This window comes from Perca fluviatilis, chromosome 15 (genome assembly GCF_010015445.1).
Source record: "Perca fluviatilis chromosome 15, GENO_Pfluv_1.0, whole genome shotgun sequence".
Taxonomy (NCBI): domain Eukaryota; kingdom Metazoa; phylum Chordata; class Actinopteri; order Perciformes; family Percidae; genus Perca; species Perca fluviatilis.
The window spans coordinates 28,612,791-28,636,168 of record NC_053126.1 but is presented as its reverse complement, the minus strand read 5'-3'; the positions used below and the strand labels follow the sequence as shown (position 1 = coordinate 28,636,168).

Here is a 23,378-nt window from a genome sequence, read left to right as displayed (position 1 = left end):
TGTGAGCGCCCCCTATATGGAACTCTGGTGGAACTGCAACCAATTCAGAATCCGGAAGTAACGAGGGAGTGGAACTTCTTGATATATTCAAGGGGGTAAGCTTCGCTTCAGAACTCGAACCTCCGATGGCGCCATTTTGTTGCTACAAAGGTATCACCTCCTGTTAGCATTCCACTGACCGCCATTTTTTTTTACGTCACTTGACTGCGAATAACTTTACATCTGAAGCGTTTAAAGACTCTATTTGTCCATTGTTTAGTTCTAAAGAAACACGACAATGTATAAAAGGCTCCATTACCTTGTACCTCACGTTATGGCTCCGTAGCAAACGTTTTTGTAAAAATAGGCTAACGATTGTGTCATAACCAAGTGACTTACTGTCGCACAGTAGAGGAATTACCGTATAGTACAGGAGAAGCTTGCAGGCAGTTTCGACTTACATTAGCTGTTTAGGTTTAATTGCTAATGTTAACTAGCATGTTAGTTAGCAATAATTAGCCTGTGCTTATGTTATCTCCTTACATATACCTACACTCTCCGTCTCTGTAAGATTGGGAATGATTGAGATTTCTCTTGGCACAGCTACCAGAACACTTACAACTTTCAGACACGTTGCTCACGTCACATTTACGTTGTCTCCGTCAGTTGGAGGCTGCGCAGTAAAGCAAGGTATCACCGAAAAAGTGCTTCTAATTGCCTTCACTGGTCTCCGTCCAGAGCAACGGGGTCTATTGGTCCATTATATACTGTCTATGGATATATTAGAAGTTCTTTGTCTGTGTATATATCTATGGTCTGTATGTAAGAAACTAGTTCAAAGTTTGACCTGTGGGGGGCAGTCATACGCTTAGCAGCGTCTACTCTGCCGGAATCCTACAAGAAGAAGAAGAACCCCGAAGAAGAAGAAGAAGAAGAAGAAGACGAAGAAGACGAAGAAGGAGAATTACAGTCAGGTTACAAAACCAAAGCTGAGCTTCGTAAAAACACTTGAAACAGTCCGGGCTTGGGCTACTGTTGCGTCTCGGCGAATGGGGTTTGACAAGTTCTGCAGTCTGGACAGTTCCGATCCATTTTGGGTAAGTTTATTTTCACGACCTTCATGTCTTTTTCATTTATCTTAGAACTCTCTGTACAGTTGTTGTTATTACTTAGCTAACCACCCCTGGGGACATGCTAATATACCCTTATTAGCGCCGGTTAGATAGGCTACATTGCCCTGCCTAAGCCAACTACATTGTAACTATGGCTACGGCTTAAGTGTTCCCATGTTGTCTTAATACTGAGCACGCACTGCACCGCGGTGTCTCTGAGACGAGAGAAGTCCGTGTGAGGAACACATCGCCAACCTGTCAGCCAGAAAAAAAAGCGTCTTTCATGTAGGCTAACGTTAGCTCGTGTCATGTCACTGTGGGAGGCTGGTATACGACTCTAAATACATATTTAGGCTACAGTGTTTTACAGAGCCACAAATGCAGCACCATTAGTAGCACCTGTGAAAAACCCACGGAGGAATAAAGTGTGTTAACAGAGTTGTAACTGCAATGCTTAGTAGCGCCACAAGGTGGGGACGTTACCTCCCTCTGTTGTTATGGTGATGTAACGTTACTAGTGTGCAGTCAGTCAGTGCTGCTGCAGGTTCTCTCTCTCACACACACACACACACACACACACACACACACACACACACACACACACACACACACACACACACACACACACACAGGAGAGACTTCACTAACGAGTTGGTGCTGGTTATGCCTCATGTTCGTAACTGCTCATGTCTGATTAGTACACATAGCACCTGGCATTGTATGGTCCATGTTGTAAGAACATGAGATCACTTTACTGTAATGCAGCCTTTATATACCATATTATCCCCTATTACGATATCCAAAATCTAAGACGAGATCTAGTCTCAATTCACGATATTGATATAATATTGATATATTGCCCAGCCCTCATGCTGTATTGAAGAAGACTTAAAACTAGCGATTGAGAACATAAACTCATTATGAAAATGTTTACTGACGTAATAAATCAAGTGAGAAGTAGGCTCATTTTCTCATAGACCTCTATGCAAACAGTGAAGTCACTCCCTGCTGGAAATTAGATAGAATGCAGTTTTAAGGCACTTCATCGTTGGCTTCACTTTTCAGACCCGGATGTTTAGTCCATTATTTGGTAGGGGTGGGAATCACCAGAGGCCTCACGATACGATATCATCACGATACCTATGTCACGATACGATATTATTGCGATTTTAAACACATTGCAATATTCTGCGATATATTGCAATGTACTACCTTTTTTCCAACTTCAAATTTTTCCCAATTTCAAATTATGTCCCCAAAGGACAATTTTGTCAACTTCTGTTTTATCTAAATCTTATCTTTTGTTCATCTCACTTCAATTTTATTGCTGCAAAATGGGATTGTCAAGCAGACAAACTGACTGTTGAGGGTAGATGCGGAGAGTAGCCTTGAGCAGGTATTAACACTCAGGGTGAGGCAAAGGTGATGTGAAAAAATGATGGGTTTTATTATCAATGACAAAATTAAGGAAAGTAACTAAAAAGCACTTTCAAAAAAAGATAAAATTCAAATTGACTTAAGTCAAAACAATCAAAAGTATAAATACACCACTATTCGCTAGTAGACCTTAAATCAGGTTTAACGTGGAGATCCTCCAGCAGACTTACGTCCTACTACCTTCACGTATACTCCAGCTCTGTCCCCCTGAGCAAACACATGGCCACCCTATATAGCCTGCGCCCACCCCCCTCAAATTGGAACATACCAACCTGTAAAACTCAGGGGTGGCTCAGGTGAGTAGGCCGTAATGGCTTCATACAGCACACATAAATATACAACAATCTAAATAGATACAACATATAATTTATACAATAGGTATTACCATTAACCACAGCCACAAGGTATCTTGTTGGCTGTAAAATATAATACACCACAAGTCATGTTTGTGACAATCTATAGCTTTTAAACAATAAACTATGATAAATGCATTTAGCTAGGCCTATCAAATAGTAAATCACCGCAGCAATAGATGTTAAAAATGTGTACACAAAACTACGGGATTAATACAGGGAATTCGATAAATGACAGACAATATAAAACCAGTATAAATAACCGGACATAGACAGTCAAACAAACATGTACAAGCAACATTCTTCACTCAGTCTTTGAGATTAAAACAGGTAGCGCATCGCTACCGTGACGGCAGCCATGCGCCCCGTCACACTCACCAACACATATATCATAAAAGATCGATAAAATGGCATCTGTGTATCGATACAGTATTGCCACGAAAAATATCGCGATACTATGCTGTATCGATTTTTTTCCCCCACCCCTTTTATTTGGCACGGATTATTGTCCACTAAAGACAATTCTCAGGCTACATCTCCACAACAACAATTTGGTTTGAAAACGAATATCTTTTGCTACGTTTACGACTCGCGTCCACAACACTGTGGCGTTTCTGAGCCCCTAAAAGGTAGACATTTGGAAACAGTGCTGCCCTCATTTTGGTTTGAAAACTCCGGGGTTGCTTTGTAGTCTGGACGGGCCCAAACGGAGACCTTTGGAAAATGAGGAAGCACGTCAGTCAGTCTTATCGGTTAGGTAGCTTACAGACCTTTCAGTAACAGTTCCACCTCGTCGTCACTCCAAGATCATAAATCCCTGCTCTTACTTTTCACCGTCGTTCTTTCTCCAAAGTATTGTCTGTATTTTAAACATATACATCCATGATTTTCAACCGTTTTCCGCCACCTTGTAGTCACATGTTACTTTCAGCGTTAACGGTTCTATCTCGTCGTCGGTCGAAACTAAGAAGAAATCTCTTGTCTTATTTTTCGCCATTGCTTTTTATTTTTAAATTTTATTAATAGTACCAAATCATAACCGGGGTTATCTCAGGACACTTTAGAGATAGAGTAGGTCTTGACCACACTCTATCATTTACAAAGAGCCAACAATTTCCCATGAGCAAGCATTTGGTGGCGAGGAAAAACTTCCTTTTAGGCAGAAACCTTGGACAGACACAGGCTCCTTGTGGGCGGCGTCTGCCGCTGCCAGGTTGGACACCGACAGACACTTCCTCCATAGTAAAAGCAAATGCCATGGCAACTACCACCAACTGGGCGGATTTTACACGCTGCTTCCTGTTTACACGGCAAGAGCATGCCCAGTATACGTGAATGGTCATGGGATATGGGGTTTGGGCATGTTAGTATAAACGTAGATTAGTTTTGCTGCTGGAGCTAAAACTCTTTTGTACTTGGAGATTATTTTTTGGCTCAAAACGCCTCCCAAAACATCATAGTGTAGATTTAGCCTCAGCTAGCAATAAGTTACTCGGGAGGGTTTCTCTTAACAACATATTTATATATATTTTTTGGATTCAACCCTTTTTCTTCTTTCCTCTACCAGGATTGGAACCGTACATGGTACACTGCTAACCCCGACCTCACCCAGTGCTTCCAGAACACTGTCCTGGTGTGGCTGCCATGCCTCTACCTTTGGATGTGTGCTCCCATCTACCTCATCTACCTCCGCAGCCACGACCATGGCTACATATGTATGAGTCACCTCAACAAAGCTAAAACCGTGAGTGATTTGAATTATTTTCTTCCAATTCCAGAAATTGTCACATATTGTTTATTTTGTCATTCCTGCTCTCCATGTCAGTCCGCCATCTCATTGTAATCCAATTAGTTATTCGAGCGGAGCGAACTCGAGCAATACACAGGAGATGAGTGCATAAAGCTCAGGTTATACTAGAAAAGAAGTGGTTTGTATGACGTGTTGTCTGACCACAGCAGATGGTGTTTATAGTTGTAAAGACGAAAAAAAAAGCCTGTGTAAGTCATAACAGTTTGCCGAAAAACCACAGAATTACACTGAGTTACAATGCATAAACATTAAATACATTCCTCCGTCAATATATACACGTTTCCGCTCTCTGGCTGGTCCACATGTATGCACTTTCTGTTTCTCGCTGTCTCTCTTTCTCTCTGTATCAAATTACTTGAAATATTATTCATTAATTTCTAACTCTAATATAGCTGTAGTTAGAAACTGTTTTGATATACCTCACAGTGGATGGCATCCCTGCTGAGGAACCCATTCATGCAAACACTGACCAGCGTCCGACCTATGGGCAGAAATATGTCACTAGAAACTGAATTTGAATCATAAATATTTGAATTTGAATTGCTCAAATTGAATAATTGCATTGAAACCCTGAATTTGAATCACATAATTTGAACTTTAATAATTGCATTGAGAAACTGAATAGCATAATTTGACACTGAATGTATTAGTTTGGAACGGAATTCCAACAAACTTGAAAGGGAATGTAATATTTATGGAATGGAATTCAGTAGCTCTCAAGTTGTATTTGATCCTCACTGAAAATTCAACACTATACTTCCACATTCACTTCTCAAAATTGAAATTAATTTCATGCAAAATTCACTGAGACACATATGTGGTCGTTGAGGAAAAGCAATTGAGTGTAGATTCACTGAACTCCGGTCCGTGTACGCTGGTTGAATTCAAGTTGCTCCAGCTGCTAAATTCAGTGAAAGAGTTTTCATTGAGACTATAACAGTGTGCAACACAGCACTCCATTGTGCTCCCTTAAAACACTGACCAGTTACTAATGTCACCTGTAATCAGCATATGCTGAATATGATCCAGAGTTAGCCTGGAAATCCAGACCCAAATCCGAAAGATTAAGGGTCTGGCAATGAGTAATGAAAATGGCCCAACTCGAGGGGCGGCACCAAGCATGCATTTGAAAATCTCACAGCACGCAATGGGATAACATTATGACCAATCACAACAATACACGGGGTGACGTATCCAGAGCCCCATACGCTTAGCTACCAGTGGAGCTAACTGGTAGATTAAACTCTTAGCTACCAGTGGAGCTAACTGGTAGATTAAACTCTTAGCTACCAGCGGAGCTAACTGGTATATTAAACTCTTAGCTACCAGCGGAGCTAACTGGTAGATTAAACTCTTAGCTACCAGCGGAGCTAACTGGTATATTAAACTCTTAGCTACCAGCGGAGCTAACTGGTAGATTAAACTCTTAGCTACCAGCGGAGCTAACTGGTATATTAAACTCTTAGCTACCAGCGGAGCTAACTGGTAGATTAAACTCTTAGCTACCAGCGGAGCTAACTGGTAGATTAAACTCTTAGCTACCAGCGGAGCTAACTGGTAGATTAAACTCTTAGCTACCAGTGAGCTAACTGGTAGATTAAACTCTTAGCTACCAGAGGAGCTAACTGGTATATTAAACTCTTAGCTACCAGCGGAGCTAACTGGTATATTAAACTCTTAGCTACCAGCGGAGCTAACTGGTAGATTAAACTCTTAGATACCAGCGGAGCTAACTGGTAGATTAAACTCTTAGCTACCAGCGGAGCTAACTGGTAGATTAAACTCTTGCCATATCCGGTCGGCAAAACAGCCAAAATGTCCTTCTAGCAAAGGAACTATTCGAGCGCCGTCTTCTGTTCCTCTTTTAGATAAAAAGCCAAGTCTACTCGTTCATTGTTGCGGCCAAAGCCGTTTCAAACAACTGGTGTTCATCCGTAGACCGTAGCCATCTTGCAGTGTTTACTAATGACTTCGACGTCGCAGCGCTGTCGTCATCTGTTTAGCTCGCCTCTGGCCCGCCTATATCAGATAAACCGATGTGATTGGTGCAGCTCGGCTACAAGGGCATAGTTAATGAGCATCATTACTGAATGCCGGAGTGACTCGCTGATCAAATTGTGCTATCGCGAGAACTCTGTTTTGTGATTTTTATTTTAGTGTAGTATGTTTTGAACTTATTTTTCTTAAGACAGCCTTCCGCCACAGGGTATAGTGCAGTTCCTCTTATTTCAGTGAAGTCCTGTAACGTGTCTGTGTATAGAAACAAGGCTGAATGAGAGCTCCAGTAAACTCCAAATAGCTACATAGTATATCACATACACATACAATAATGTACAGTGGCACTAACAGTAATACAATAGTTGTAGTGTAGTGTAGAGCTCAAGATCTTTGCCCGAACCCGTCGGGTCGGGTTCGGTCATAAATTTCTATCATTTTACACGGGCTAGGGCTTGCGCTCCGTGTTGCGCTCCGGGTTGCGCGGTAAATGAGCGGTCAGGTGATGTGTTTCGATTAGCGAGAAAATGGATGCTGAGGAGGTGAAATGAAGGCTGGTAAGTGTATGCCTTGGCCTATTTAGAGTGCTGAGATGTTACATTGTTACAGAGGACTTATTTTATTTCTTTGTTCCAACTTCCAAGTGACCTATAGCCTATGTTAGTCATGAATAAATTATGTTAAAAAATGTATAAATGACTCATTCTTGACAAAAAAGGCTAAATAGCTGTGTGTGTGCTCACATTTGAATAATGTCGGGCTGTAAACGATTCAGGCTTTTTAAAAGCTGCCAATCAAAATGTACTTGTCGGGCTCGGGCCTTGTCGGGCCTAACTTTTAAGGCCCGATCACAGCTCTAGTGTAGGGAAAAGTTACAGTTTTGACATCAAACAGAATCTACGACAAGTCTGAAAGCTTTGAGTTGTTCTTCTCCCCACAGGCTGTTGGCCTTCTGCTGTGGATTATCTGCTGGTCAGATGTGTTCTATTCTTTCTGGGAAAGAAGTCATGGCACCAGCGTCCCCGCACTCGTCCACCACGTCAGTCCTACCTTACTGGGCCTCACCATGGTGAGTTTATCTTTGTCATGTATTGGCGTCTCAATGAGAAACCTAGCATCTCTCTTTGGAGTAGAGCAATGCTTAGTTTGGATTTATTAATTATAATATAAGTGTTTTTTGCTCTTAGATGTCCTTTGTGTACTTTTATTTCCCGGAAATGACTAGCTGAGTTTAGATGTTATTTCATTTCAGTTTTAGTTTAGTTTTATTTGCATTGCTGTGAAGATTTAAAGGTGTGATTTAAAGAGAAATTCAAACTGCACGTTTTCTATAAGTGTTAGTGCGTTTGCACATTATGGTGAAAAGGACATAATTATTCCATTACCTTCTTTGCACCCCTAACACCAAAAAGGTTTGTAACTTAGCCGTGACTAACCATAGAAATTCAATTGAATGCGGTCTACTGACAGTAGGGATTTTAAAAAGGTTAAAGTCTATTCCTCCATTCAATTTCCTGACACTTATCAAGTCTCGGTCCATAGTAGAGCTGGGCAATATTTCGATATTATATGGGTATCGTGATATGAGACTAGAGATCGTCTTAGATTTTGGATATTGTAATATGGCATTAGTGTTGTCTTTTCCTGGTTTTAAAGGCTGCATTACAGTAAAGTGATGTCTATTTTCTGAACTTACCAGACTGTTGTAACTGTTCTATTATTATCCTTTACCCACTTAGACATTATATCCACATTACTGATCATTATTTATCAAAAATCTCATTGTGTAAATATGTTCTGAAAGCACCAATAGTCAACACTACAACATCGCTGTGGTATCGATATAGACGAATTTGGTCAAAAATATCGTGATATTAGATTTTCTCCATATCGCCCAGCCCTAGATAGCAGCAGATTAAACATCAGACAGCCTCATTTCTAGCTCCGTTCTCCATTCCCTCCTGTGGAATCCCAAAGCGTCCCAATGCCTGATGGGAAATTGGGAAATGGGAAATCCATTGTGTTCAAGAGCAGGTTCCAGTCCTAAAAAAAAAAAGAGAACCGTTATAGACATTTTGAGCTTGTGAAGAAGGTGTTAGAGTTGCAACCAAAACTGGAACAAAGCAGTACTTTCAGGTAGAAATTATCATTAGTCTGTAGACAGTACTTTTTGAACTGGACCATAGTCAGAAATATGTACTTTACTGACTTTCTTGTTATTACACCACACGGAAGGCAGCTTACAATAATAAAGGTGTGTTTGTTTCAAGTAATATCTGTACGTATTGTGTGTGTTTTTGCTCCAGTTGCTGGCCACCCTGGTAATCCAGTATGAACGGATGAAAGGGGTTCAGTCATCTGGAGTCATGCTGATCTACTGGCTGCTGGCATTGCTGTGTGCCACAGTCACCTTTAGGTCCAAGATCTTCCAGGCCCTGGAACAGGTCAGTGTCACACCAGCACAGCTGAACTAAATTTGGATTAATAGAGTTCAAATCAAACCTATGGATATGTAACTGGTCCTTAAAGGAGCATGACGACATATTGGGACTTTGTCTTATTCACTGTATCCCCCAGAGTTAGATACATACCCTTCTCATCTTTGTGTATATCATAATTCTGTCTGATGCACCCACCGCTAGCCTAGCTTAGCACAGATCCTGGAGGTAACCGGCTCCATCTAGCCTACTTCTCCCAATAAGTGACAAAATAATGCCAACCTGTTCCTATTTACATGTTGTGATTTGTATAGTCACAGGGTGTACACATAACAAGGTCACATGAGACACAGCCGTCTTCTAACCGTATACATACTGGGAACTATTTTCTCAGAAAGGCGAAGCACTGCTACTTCTGCTTCTTGGGCGGAGTGATTAGCGCAACACCTGAAAAGCACCGTTGTTACTCTCTGCTCCTCACCACAGGGCTTCTCAGGTGCTGCGAGCAAATCACTCCGCCCAAGTAGCAGAAGTTGCAGTGCTTCGCCTGCGAACATGTAAATAGGAAAATGTTGGCGTTATTTTGTCACTTATTGGGAGCGGTAGGCTAGATGGAGCCGGTTACCTCCAGGATCTGTGCTAAGCTAGGCTAGCGGTGGGGGCGTCCGAGTTACGACACGCACGGAGATGAGAAGGGTATGTATGGACTTCTCTAACTCTGGGGGATACGGTGAATAAGACAAAGTCCCTATTAGTCGGCGTGTTCCTTTTTAAACACAATTACCTTCAGAAGAGACAATGATTATAGCAAACGTACCCCAAATAAAGCAATCTCTTACACCAGCAAGTTCCCTGGGTTAAAAGCTGTCTGTTTTTTTTTTTGTATTTTAGCCGTTGACGGTAAATGTGTGGAGGTACGCCACCTTCTATATCTTCTATGCTCTGCTGCTGATTTCACTGTTCCTGTCCTGCCTGACGGACCAGCCCCCCCTCTTCTCCCAGGCCATCAAAGACTCGGTGAGACTACCTCACACTGTAAACCTGTCTCGTGTTTCTCACTCTGTCCCTCATATATACCGAGGTGTTGTTGAATATCGTTTGCAATTCTAAAGCCGAACAAGACAAATGACTGACTTCCCATGAACACAGAGCACCACTGGGGCTCAATGGGGTTAACCTTCCATCCTAGAGCAGAGGTTTTCAAAGTCTGACACAGTAGGCCACCCCCTCAGACCAAATCGAAACAACGGCAGCCCCTCAAAACTTAAGCTACATTTACATTGCTACATTTTGGTTGAAAAAGGAATATCTTCTGCTACGTTTGCCCCTCTCATTCCCTCCCCTGCTCTGGTGTTTCCAAGCCCCTAAACCGGAGACATTTGGAAACCCTTCTCGTTCTCTGAGACTAAGCTGCTAACATTACCATGGCAACCACCAGCAGTGGGCAGAGTCTACATGCTGCCTCCTGTTTATGTAGTATACCAGAATGTTGATGAGATATGAGGTTTGGGGCGTGTTAGTTTAAACTGAGATTAGTTCTTCTACTGGAAATAAATACACTTGGTGCACAGAGATCACTTTTGGCTCAAAACCCCCCTTGAAAACCAAAACGTAGCGGTGTAAATGTAGCCTCAAAGACATAATAGATCTCAGGGTGGTTCTGGAGTAATAAGGAGCGTCTTTTGTTTCTATGATCTCTAAATAGCTGATTTATGGCTGTTATAATGATATTCTTTGGGGAAATGTAAGTCCCACTCAATCTAAAAATGTGTTTGTGTCTGGGTTATCAGATACGACCGAGTTATGACTCCGAGAAGGAGTGTGATTTTATTTTTTTATTTATATATATATATATTTTTTTGGCACTAATTGTGATAATCAGGGTGCTAAAGGCTAGCTCATTAGCGGTGTGTCGCAGCCACTGCTGCACTTCCAGCTGCTGACTGTGTTGGTGGGCCAAATCAATGGGCCAAATATAAGAACTATTTTCTCGTTTTCAGAACTCCTGCATGCCCCTGTCCTTTTCACCTCACACAGTATCTTTGCTTCACGTCCCCTGCAATTTTAAGCGTGTAGTCGCAGTCATTTCTTCTTTGCTTCCAGTTGCTAGTCAGCCCATCTTAAATGGATGCACAGCTAGATGCGAATAAAAAAAATTAAAAAAAACATATTCAGGGATCAGTATCTCCGCAGCAGAATTCTTTTGGTCTAACTGTAATGTTTTTGTCTTCAGAATCCCTGCCCTGAGCCTGGAGCTTCTTTCCTCTCTAGAATAACCTTCTGGTGGATCACCAGGTAAGCAGACAATTAATACCCCAGTGTTGTGGATATTCAGTGTATACGGACGACGACAACTTTAGGCAGACAGACAGTTTAAACTCCTTACTTACAGATTGGACATGAGTCCAGAGACTTCCTGTCTCGTGACATAACATCAAAAATCGCCCTGCCGCCACGGCCACGCCATAACGTTCAACAAAAAAAACAAAAAAACAATATCACAATCTTGAAAATTACGCATAGTCAAGGTCTTTCCTGAACACTATTGAGTTGGATCTGGTCAACCAGCTATAAGAGGACATCAAAGTATAACAACTGTAACTTCCTGTTGCCAGTAGGCGGCGCTCTGATTATAAGTCAATATTGGTATGTAGGTGTCCTCCGGCCAGGACCCTTTTAAAGCTTGAGCAGTTTGGGGGCAGATTGGACAATGTCCAGTCTTATTTCCAAACCATTTCCTGTTTGGTGGGGCAACACCAGGCAATCACTGCCTTGCCATGCCTACACCGTATCACAAAAAAATAAAACGCTTCGCAATTTAGCTTTGCGAAGGTCTTTAGATTGTACTGACCAACTTTGAAGTCAATCGGGTTAAATCTGTAGGAGTTTGTAAAAGAACAACCCCTAAAAATGGTCCAATTCAGTATAGCTGACTTCCTGTTGGGTTTAGGGGATGGCTCCAAGATGCTTTTTTTTGTTTTGTTTTGTAAGTCTGGACATGATACATATGCCTACCAAATTTCATACCTCTACATTAAAGTAAAATAGGGGGGCTTTAACTTTGAAAACTGTTAGGGGGTGCTATCCAGCCAATTTTCCACACCTTAGCCTGAGACCCATATCATATCAGAGAGAGGGGGGAATGAGGGGCAAAGGGCCGCAGGTCGGAGTCGAACTCGTAGCTGCTGCGTCGAGGAGTAAACCTCTATATATGTGCGCCTGCTTTACCAACTGAGTTAACCCTGCCACCATGTGTACCTCTTATAATGCGTTTTTGAGCAGCCCACGTGCCCTCTAGCACTCTAGCATACTTCCAGTTTCATGTCACTTTGTTAGCTTGTGTGTTGTACTTAAACTGTAGCCTAAGCTAATTGGAGATTTGCTGTTATTGAATGCTATTGCATTTCTTATGAATAAGTGTGAGTGTAAGCTATTGCAAAAGCGACATTGCGTTTAGTTTTTAGTTTAGGTTTCATTATTGTCTGTAGTTTACCTTTCAGACACACATTGTGTCATCCAGCAAATGTGCCTGCGTGACGGAGAAAACATAATGAGATACAGTGTTAATCAGAAAGTGAGTAATAGCTTTTTTTTTTATACATGTTTTTAGCAGGCCAAGTTATCAAGTGTGCACTTTACTAAACAGAATAGAGAAGAGTACACTGAGCACATCACACAAGCATTTGTAACCCTCTGGCCTTTTGATTTTCTTTTCTTTTTGCCAGTCAGGACCACCCTGTGTTAGTTGTGTCTCTTCTGCACCTCTGAAGCCTTTGTGTTGTACCACTGGACCTAAATGCCTCTTTCCTCCCCTGCCCCCCCTCCCCCTTGTCTCTACCAGGATGATGGTGACAGGCTACAAACGCCCACTGGAGGACAAGGACCTGTGGTCTTTGAACTCGGAGGACCGCTCCCAGAGAGTGGTTCCTCAGCTGGTGCGCCGCTGGAACACAGAGTGCCAAAAGATCAAAAGGTCAGGAGCTCAGTATGGCAGAGAACGCTACCGCAAGACAATATGTACAGACACTGTTACCCTGGTGAAACTCCTGCTCCTACATGTAGATATATACACCAGATTTGATGTACAGTACATGGAAACGGGGATATGTTGCTTTCCTTTGGTACATATAAGTGTTGCTTAAATCTTTTGGCAAGCAGGTTTCGGTCTGAGGTCTCAACCAACCTGTAGTAACTACACCTAAAACAAATCGTTTTCCCTTTTTATTTATTATTATAAGCGTTTGTGCGGATATCTCATCTCGGACTACAAGTTTAGCAGGTTGACTGAGTGGAGAAAAAAGGTCAAACCCATCTCCTATCTACAAAGTATTTTGATTTGAGAATATTGAATTGAAGCCGTTTTGCCTTTCCTCCCATTCTCTCTATTTCAGGACCGAGCAGAAAACGGTGTACTCCCCCAAGCGGGTCACGCACACTGAGGGCAAAGAGGGCCAAGCTGTTGAAGAGTCTGAAATCTTGATTGTAAAAAAAACCCAGAAAACCAAGGAGCCCTCGCTGTTCTGGGCACTGTGCCTAACCTTTGGGCCCTACTTCCTCATCTCCTGCCTCTATAAGATCATCCAGGACGTCCTCATGTTCGTCGGGCCTGAGATCCTCCGGTGAGAAAGCTCAGTTTTTGTCACTTAATTACAAACAAAAACCTGGTCTGAAGTCAATAGCATTTCATTGTTATTTAACGGCGAATTAGTAAAATGCGCCTATGGCTTATGCACAGCGCGCGCACACTATGCTTGTTACACACACACAGGAGCGCAGCAGCACACAAACATGCAAAAGATTACAAATACAAATATTACGGTGCAAATCCGCCATCATAACAGCAAAAGCGCCAAGGTCCAAACGCGCCTGGCTTTTAAAGGGAATGGGAGATGACCTTCTGATTGGTTTACTGCATGTTACGCCCAAAACTCCCCTATGAATTAATGAAAACACCAAGTACAACCCTTTTGAACCATGCGCCCGGCGCACAGACCCTTTTTTTTTCTGCCGTCAAACTAGCAAAAGTGGATTCAGACACGCCCTAAACGCACCTGCGCCAGGTGCTTCACGCCGTGCGCTTAGATGGTTAAAATAGGGCCCTTAGTGTTTCAGCTGCAACCCCAGTGGGATTGGGGGACAATGAAGATAAAAACATAACTCAAAGCGGTGAGTAGGCACAGTACAAGGCTTTAGTTCTTCAGTCAGTCGCAGCTGTAAGATATCTGTATACAAAAACGTGATAATACAGTCTTGCGGCACATTGCTTTGGCAACATACGGCCCAAGAGAAGGTGACGCAGATCAGTCAGTCTCTCCGACGCCAATCTCTATCCTTTGATTTAGCACTGTGGAACCCAGTCTAGACCAGTCTCCTAGGTCAGTGATTCCCAACCAGGGGTATGTGGACAAGCAACAGCTGCACCAATATAAAGGACCGATCTAATGAGAGTCAAGAAACTGACCTTTGACCTTAACTCTTTTTTATAATGCCTTTCTGGACAGTGTTGATATGACCGCGGGGTATTTCTGGGGCACGGTCAATCTCTAAACGGTGCGCACCGCGTTGCTACGGTTTTCCTGGTTGAATGACACGTTTCCTCGGGAAACAAGCCAAGGCTTTGAGATATGTTTGTCTCTGGTTTATTGGTTGTGTCCCAGGTGATACCCAATCAGCAGAGACGTGTCTATAAACTCTTGGTAAGAAAAAATGCAGAGCGGTTTGCGCACATGACAGGGTGTCGTTCCCCCACACACACACACTCTATTAGTTGAGCTGCTCTACAATCTTTCCAAGTACCATGGTCAGCCCCCGACAAAACGTAGCAACGCGATTCTTTAACTGAAACGGTGGTACTTGGAAAGATTGCAGAGCAGCTCAACTAATTGATGAATGAATAAATGATCTGAATAAAAAGAATATATCAGCTGTAACACCTGAACATGTTGCAGTAAGCAGGCGAGCACAGAAGTTTAAACAGGTAGCTAAAAGCAATAAATAAACAGTTGAAATGATAAGGATATAATTAAAGGTCCCCTGGGATTAAAATTTCACTTCATGAGGTTTTTTAACATTAATATGAGCCGAGCCCTGGGTATCCTGCTCTGTCTTTGAGAAAATGAAAGCTCAGATGGGCCGATCTGGAATCTTCCCTTTATGATGTCATAAGGGGAAAGGTTACCTCCCCTTTCTCTGCTTTGGGGACCACTAAGGCCTATATAAAAGAGACTTCAGATACAGTATTAGGGGACCACTAAGGCCTATATAAAAGAGACTTCAGATACAGTATTAGGGGACCACTAAGGCCTATATAAAAGAGACTTCAGATACAGTATTAGGGGACCACTAAGGTCTATATAAAAGAGACTTCAGATACAGTATTAGGGGACCACTAAGGCCTATATAAAAGAGACTTCAGATACAGTATTAGGGGACCACTAAGGTCTATTTAAAAGAGACTTCAGATACAGTATTAGGGGACCACTAAGGTCTATATAAAAGAGACTTCAGATACAGTATTAGGGGACCACTAAGGTGTATATAAAAGAGACTTCAGATACAGTATTAGGGGACCACTAAGGCCTATATAAAAGAGACTTCAGATACAGTATTAGGGGACCACTAAGGTCTATATAAAAGAGACTTCAGATACAGTATTAGGGGACCACTAAGGTGTATATAAAAGAGACTTCAGATACAGTATTAGGGGACCACTAAGGTCTATATAAAAGAGACTTCAGATACAGTATTAGGGGACCACTAAGGTCTATATAAAAGAGACTTCAGATACAGTATTAGGTGACCACTAAGGCCTTATAAAAGAACTTCAGATACAGTAGTAGGGGACCACTAAGGTCTATATAAAAGAGAGACTTCAGATACAGTATTAGGGGACCACTAAGGTCTATATAAAAGAGACTTCAGATACAGTAGTAGGGGACCACTAAAGGTCTATATAAAAGAGACTTCAGATACAGTATTAGGGGACCACTAAGGCCTATATAAAAGAGACTTCAGATACAGTATTAGGGGACCACTTAAGGTCTATATAAAAGAGACTTCAGATACAGTATTAGGGGACCACTAAGGCCTATATAAAAGCATCCAAAGAGCACCATGTCATGGGACCTTTTTAAATGATCAAAATAAATAGCTAAAACTACTGACCCAAACGCTTCAAATTATTTGCTAAAAGTAAAGGAGAAATGGATAAAACTTTCAGCTTCACTTCCAAATAGTAGTAGTAGTATGACTGTTGCCCAAACCAACCTTGATATTGACGGATCAGCTGTATGAAAAGCTTATCAGAATCCAACTTATATATAATGAATAGTGTTTGGAACATACATTGGGAATCGATGAAAGGGTGCATGAGTTCATCTGACAGGGCTGTGGGGGGACAACTGCCCTAGGTCACATTGGGGGATGCCTGCTGCCTTTTTGAAAGAGGCAAAGACATTTTTGGAATCCAGCTATTGTAGTTACTAGATACACAGACCTATTTTAAGCACAGGATGTACAGTCACCTCATCAGCAGGGTTTTCTTTCACCTGCTAAATGGCTCTGAATCTTCCTGAAAGGGTCGTGTGCAGAGCAGGTTGTGATGATGGTGGCTTCGTGTAAACCTGTCCTCTAATGTTGACTCTCCTCATCGGCTCCTGTCCAGGCTGCTGATCGGCTTCGTCAATGACTCCAGCGCCCCCTCCTGGCAGGGTTACTTCTACACCGCTCTGCTCTTCATATGTACCTGTGTGCAGTCGCTCATCCTCCAGAAGTACTTCCACGTTTGCTTTGTCTCAGGCATGCGTCTGCGCACTGCCATCATCGGCGCCGTCTACAGGAAGGTACGGGCCATTTAAAGATGATTTGTTTTGGGGGGGGGGCATTTTTAGGCCTTTATTTCCAGAGGACAGATTGAGACATGAAAGGGGAGAAAGAGAGAGGGGGGAATGACATGTAATAAAGGGCCGCAGGTCGGAGTCGAACCCGCTACTTCAAAGTGCTTATCTTGAGGACTATGGAAATACGATAAAGAACAGAACAGAAGAGAAAACGACAAGCAATGAAGTGGATGAGTTCAGGTACTGCTCACTCCTTCCTCTCTTTTCACCCAGGAATATGTTGTTGCTAGGGCTGTCAATCGATTCAAATATTTAATCGGGATTAATCGCATAATTGTCCATGGTTAACTCGCGGTTATGCCACATTTTTTTTGTATCCGTTCTAAATTTACTTTTAAAAGGGATATTTTTCAAGTTGGTAATGCTCCAGTGGTATTTAAAGGCCCAGTGTGTAATGTGTTTAGTTGTTCATTATCAAAATCTGTGTTGCCCGTTCACAAACTTGTCCTTTTTCATGAATATTTACCTCCACCATCAACTCCAAGTGTTCCTTTTGGCTTGAAATTTTACATTTGCGTTCGCACGAGCTGGGGTAGACGCTGCATATTCATGCGCCATCTTGAAATACGGTAGCCGGTAAGGGACATACGTGACATACTGCTCTGCCTTTCACGTTTTCGCTGTCACATGATAAACTCGCAGGGTGCTGCTAATGCTGCTAACGGGTATCGTAGCTTCCCGGCCCCGGCAAGTTTGAAGAAGGAAACGTGGAGGACCACACGTATTCAAAATATTATTAATATTATTCAAATTTCAGGAACAGGAGTCTTCTTCTTCGCCCAGAAAAAGAAAAAGGATATCGAAAAGAGCAAGTGACCGGCTTTTTGAAGCGTGAAAGGCTACCGTAGCTCTAATACGTACTTTGAACTGCGTGGCGCGAGAGAGTTGATTGCGATATATGATCTCAACGAGAGAAATTCCTACACATTGGCCCTTTTTAAGACCTTGGTCTTACTCCGGTGGTAACTCAGTTCACATGGGACAGTACAGCTCAGACGGACAGTAACCATCTGGCAGAGCTCTGAAACTCAACCTGCCATTCAAACGACCCTTTTCTTTCTCCATTTGTGTCAGCGCTGTCGGCCAAGTAGCCGTGGACTGCACGCATGGGAATCAATTAGAATAGAAATATATATTTGAATTTATTTCACCATTTCCCTGATGGTCTGAATAAGTCGCTAAATTTGTCACTAGTCACTTTTTAAAATTTTTATAAATAAAGTCGCTAAGAGGGTCTGAAAAGTCGCTTAGCTGGCAAGGCTGTTCCCAAATTGCGGAGTGGCCCGAGGCCCAAATCACAGAACGCATGTTAATCGGGCATCAAAAGAATTGGTGGCGTTCAAAGGAATTTGTGTTAACTCATTATTATCGGGTTCATTTTGACAGGCCTAGTTGTTACTTGCCTGATTTGGCCATCGTTATATTTTGAGTAAAACTTACAGTAACGTAGAACGTCCTTTTTAATGAATGGCCTGGTTATTGTCCTGGTCAGGTGTGTGCATGCGTTGGCTGTGGATTTTCCAGTTGGACTCTAACCTTTTGCAGGGACCTTTCCCTCCCTGAATCTGCTCCCTCAGGCCTTGGTTATAAGCAGCGCGGCGCGCCGCACCTCCACGGTGGGAGAGATCGTCAACCTGATGTCAGTGGACGCCCAGCGCTTCATGGACCTCATCACCTACATCAACATGATCTGGTCGGCCCCTCTGCAGGTGGTGCTGGCCCTCTACTTTCTCTGGCAGGTAGGGTTACAGAGCAACAATGGACTGTCACTCAGGTAGTTCACTATCTATCATATCCAACAGCCGCCCCATGATGAAGGAGTCTTCCATCAGCAGATGCTGGGCTAAGAAAAACACTGCAGTAACGGGGCATTTTGAAATGCTTCCAGTGATATGTGAGGTGATTCTACTCTAACCCTGGTATAGTGCTGATGTTAGTCGTAAATGCTCAATGCGTTTTATTGTTTTGTTTTTTTGAATCTGTTGCTGTGCAGAACCTGGGTCCGTCCGTGCTGGCTGGAGTGGCTGTGATGGTTCTGATGGTTCCTATTAATGCTGTCATCGCCATGAAAACCAAAACCTACCAGGTGGGACTTCTCCGCACACTAGGGCAGTAACGAATAGTGTCGTTTAGTAGTCATCGACTACCCCCCAAAAAGTGAATATTTGCGCTCTCGCAAATTTATTTTTACCGGAAAGTCATTAAGAACAGGTTCTTATTTACAATGACGGCCTGACAATACTACTGTTATAATGTCGCTGCAACTACATTACACATATCTGTACATACTGTTCATTCACTGTTCATATTACATAGCCATATTTATTCTGCTCTTATAACACTGCAATATATTTCTTGTCCTACCTATCTGTCTATACTTGAATATCACATTGCACTTTTCTGCTCTTTTTGCACTTCTGGTTGGACGTAAACTGCATTTCGTTGTCTTTGTACTTAACAACAATAAAGTGTATATAGTTATAGTTATACTTTATGTTATAAAGTTGAAAAAAATCTAAAACAAGTGGCATAGCCACTTAGGGAAAGGGAAGAGGGCTAGATAATCACATTAGAAATACATACAGTTTAGAAATTACATAAAATTCAATTTGAAATACCACACAGAAAACAAACACTTGTAAGGAGATAAGTGCACAAGTACAAGTAAGAGAGGGAGAACCCATTCAAATATTTAGCTGGAAAAATGTATTATGTATGGAAATGTCCACAGATTTCATGAATTTTATAAATGTTATTTGCTTATTGGAAAGCATCAACAGTGGCTGACACACAGCGGAATGAGATTCAACATCAATTATTAACGCAAGTATCTCAGATGGCAGGTGTAAATCATAAGCAACAGAAATTCCAAAACGCGGCCTACTGCCCACAATGAAACGCTATAATGAAAGTGCAAAGGCAGCCCTCGCTTATTATCTTCATTTTCCACTTCTGGTTAGCGTTCAAGAAAAGGTCCGCTGCTTTACCGCCTTCTTTTCATCAATGGACAGACGGCAGACACATACAGGCCCTGCTCGACTCACGATGCTAGCACCGAGGATGCACAGCTAACTTTGTGTCAGTTTGGAGCACTGTGTCCTCATGCGTTTGTCTTTTTAATCTGTTGTGCACGTTTGTGGAGCAGGTGGCTCAGATGAAGAGCAAAGACAACCGCATTAAGCTGATGAACGAGATGCTGAACGGCATCAAGGTGCTGAAGCTGTACGCCTGGGAGCTGGCCTTCAAGGACAAGGTGTCGGAAATCCGCGAGAGTGAGCTGCGGGTCCTGAAGAAGGCCGCCTACCTGGGGGCCGTGTCCACCTTCACCTGGATCTGTGCACCGTTCCTGGTCAGTCCAACGCAGCATCATGTAGTTCAGCTAGTCCAGACAACCAGAGCCAACAACCAGCATCCATACACACTGGACAACATGACGGCATCACAAGATCCAATCCGACTTTTATTCATAGCACATTTTAAAAAAAAAAACAGAGTTGAGAGTTGCTGCACAGTCGAGAGGCAGAAAAGGGTCACAATAATACCTAAAATAATAAATAAATACATAAAAACACAGGGACTATATACACAGAGAAAAACAATAGAACCACATATCAGGAAAACTCTCATGCCGGTCTTCAGTCTCGTCTTTGGGTCACAAATGTCACAGAGCGTCTAAAATTCAAAACAAGCTGCACTTCATTTGTAGGGAAAATGATCCAGCTGTCTCTCTGTGTGTCTGATCTGTCTCCCTCCTGCTGGCTCCCCGCACAGGTCGCCCTGTCCACGTTCTCCGTGTTCGTGCTGATTGACGAGCGTAACGTGCTGGATGCCGAGAAGGCCTTTGTGTCACTGGCGCTCTTCAACATCCTGCGCTTTCCTCTCAACATGCTGCCAATGGTCATCAGCAGCATGGTGCAGGTCGGTGTGCTCGGCACTCACTCACTCACACTCCGTGGTTCCACTGTCTAGCATTGTCTTTATTGTTTTGATTTTGAATTAGTAAGGAATGAGAGAGCTTCACCTGGCTGAAAATGATGGCGTTCACTCTGAGCACAATCACAATCACATTCCCACTGTTCTAAAACACTTCCTGGTTAGCCGTCACTGGGATGCTTCCAAATGTACTCCAGTTAAACAAAGATAAAAATGAGAATCATTAAGACTCAGACGGACACACAGAGAGGGCTCAACAGCCAATGAGGGAACGCGCGCAGTCAGTGTATGCCGTAGGACGTAACGTTTCTCTGCCCGACAGAGGTGTGTGTGTGTGTGTGTGTCTCTGTGTCTGTGTGTCTGTGTTTGTAATGCCTTTGACCTTATTTTCTAACCATTGCTCACTGATTGTAAGTGTAATAAAAGAGTATTTGGACTGACAGTGCAGAGTGATGATAGGTTCTGTATTTAGCAGGGGTCTTCAACATTTGGGCCTATTCCTAAAAGAATTCTGCACCATAATAATGAATGAATGTAGGGATTTTAAACATTTGAAATGTAGCATTTCAGTTACTATGTCCTAATCCAAGGCCCAAATCCAACCTCCCATTTTGAGTCCCAACAATAAAGTAAGAACGTTCTTCAAAAAGGTAACCCCTTCTGGGCCTATAACATCTGCTAAAGCTAACACTCTCGGGGTGTCGGCCGAGGAATTTGCAATCGGCGCATCTCTATATGTGTGTTAAGTGTGTGTGGATTTCTGTTGTTCTCACATTAATCATCCAATATTCCAGAAATGTGCTACGACTAATGGAAAAGCGCTGCAGTCGTTGTCTGTGTGTGCCGTAGGACGTATTGTTTCTCTGCCTGACGTGTGTGTGTGTGTGTGTGTGTGTGTGTGTGTGTGTGTGTGTGTGTGTGTGTGTGTGTGTGTGTGTGTGTGTGTGTGTGTGTGTGTGTGTGTGTGTGTGTGTGTGTGTGTGTGTGTGTGTGTGAGATATTTCGGATTTTCAGGTCCATTTTTACAGACCTAAAAATAAGGATAAGGATGTCTAACCTCTCTGTCTTTTTCTGGCTTCTAACTGAATCTCTGCGGTCTGAAGTTGGGTTTCTCCCCTGCGTCCCTGTTTGTGCTTTCCAGATATCTGCTTTATTTGACTATTTCATGTCATGTCACGTTAATGCTGATGAAGACCAAACACTTCCTGATTTTGCAGATTTTTTGCTCCACTCCGCGTTTCACAGCCGCTCCGTGGAGCGCTCCAGCTCGCTGGCTTCTAAATAGCGACAGCAGAGGTTGGGCCGTGAGAACAGGAATGTCTGTAGTAATATCCTACATATCCCTGAATTCGGGTACATTTTATGAAATAAAAAAATAAGGTTATTGTGATGTATGAAATACAAGGTGAGAGATCCATTATTTGTTTAGGTTCCTCGTTTTCACTGGTTGTGTTCACTGTTTTGCAGTCTACACTGCATTCCTTAAAATATTATTTGGAGGCGTAGCCATAAACCTTATTTTAAAATGAAGTCAGATGATTAGAGCGATTCATTTGATCATTCTTTTCATTTACATTGGAGCCATTATTTCCATGTGATCTTTTCATTTGATCCTTAATTGTGAAGCACTTTTGTGAAGTCTGTTTTTTTTAATAGGAGCTCTATACCGTAGATTACTCATTGGTCATCCTTCTCATAAGGATGACTGAGCTATTGCGGCGCCGCTGTTCTGTTGGAGAACCTTGGCAGGAGAGTTTTAACATCTGGCCGCTGGTGATTTCCTCCCTCTGTGTCCTATCTTCAGGCCAGTGTTTCCTTGAAGCGGCTCAGAGTGTTTCTGTCCCACGAGGAGCTGCAGGAGGACAGTGTCGAGCACAAAGCAGTAGCAGGCTGTACGTTTTTATTCTCTCTCTCTCTCTCTCTCTCTCTCTCTCTCTCTCTCTCTCTCTCTCTCTCTCTCTCTCTCTCTCTCTCTCTCTCTCTCTCTCTCTTTCCCAGTTGTACATTTTCACATAATAGATAGATAGATAGATAGACTTTATTAATCCCAAGTTGGGAAATTACTCTGTTACAAGCAGCAAGTTACAGAGACATACACACATATTCACTCACACACATACATAACAAGAAATATACTATACCAATGCATAAGATAAAAAACATAAGATCAAAATGGCAGAAATACTGAAAAAAAATACTCGAATAAACGAATGTACACGTACTGTATATACAAGTGTAGAATAAAATGTACAACCTACATACATAGTACAGTATGTATAACTAAATAAAATGTGTATCATTTTAAATATGAAGTAAACCATGTGCAAGTAGCATAATAGTGGAATATTGTAATGTGTGAGGTAATGAGAGAGTTATCTCACACTCAGCTGTGATGATTTTTTTGCAGCGGTCCGTGCGACATC

At 42.4% G+C, this 23,378-nt stretch overlaps 1 protein-coding gene across 1 annotated transcript in view; it reads left to right on the top strand.

Moving 5' to 3' along the window:
• Positions 1-906: 906 nt before the first annotated feature.
• abcc1 (ATP-binding cassette, sub-family C (CFTR/MRP), member 1) overlaps positions 907-23,378 on the top strand; it is a 40,796-nt gene continuing 18,324 nt past the window's right edge. Inside the window, exons 1-14 of the mRNA XM_039824954.1 lie at positions 907-1,076; positions 4,449-4,625; positions 7,627-7,755; positions 8,993-9,130; positions 10,016-10,141; positions 11,358-11,419; positions 12,966-13,097; positions 13,516-13,743; positions 16,788-16,965; positions 18,600-18,761; positions 19,016-19,108; positions 20,168-20,371; positions 20,794-20,940; positions 22,760-22,847. Of these exons, the coding sequence (XP_039680888.1) occupies positions 1,029-1,076; positions 4,449-4,625; positions 7,627-7,755; positions 8,993-9,130; positions 10,016-10,141; positions 11,358-11,419; positions 12,966-13,097; positions 13,516-13,743; positions 16,788-16,965; positions 18,600-18,761; positions 19,016-19,108; positions 20,168-20,371; positions 20,794-20,940; positions 22,760-22,847 (1,912 nt within the window). The 5' untranslated portion in view covers positions 907-1,028. The remainder of the gene's footprint in view (positions 1,077-4,448; positions 4,626-7,626; positions 7,756-8,992; positions 9,131-10,015; positions 10,142-11,357; positions 11,420-12,965; positions 13,098-13,515; positions 13,744-16,787; positions 16,966-18,599; positions 18,762-19,015; positions 19,109-20,167; positions 20,372-20,793; positions 20,941-22,759; positions 22,848-23,378) is intronic.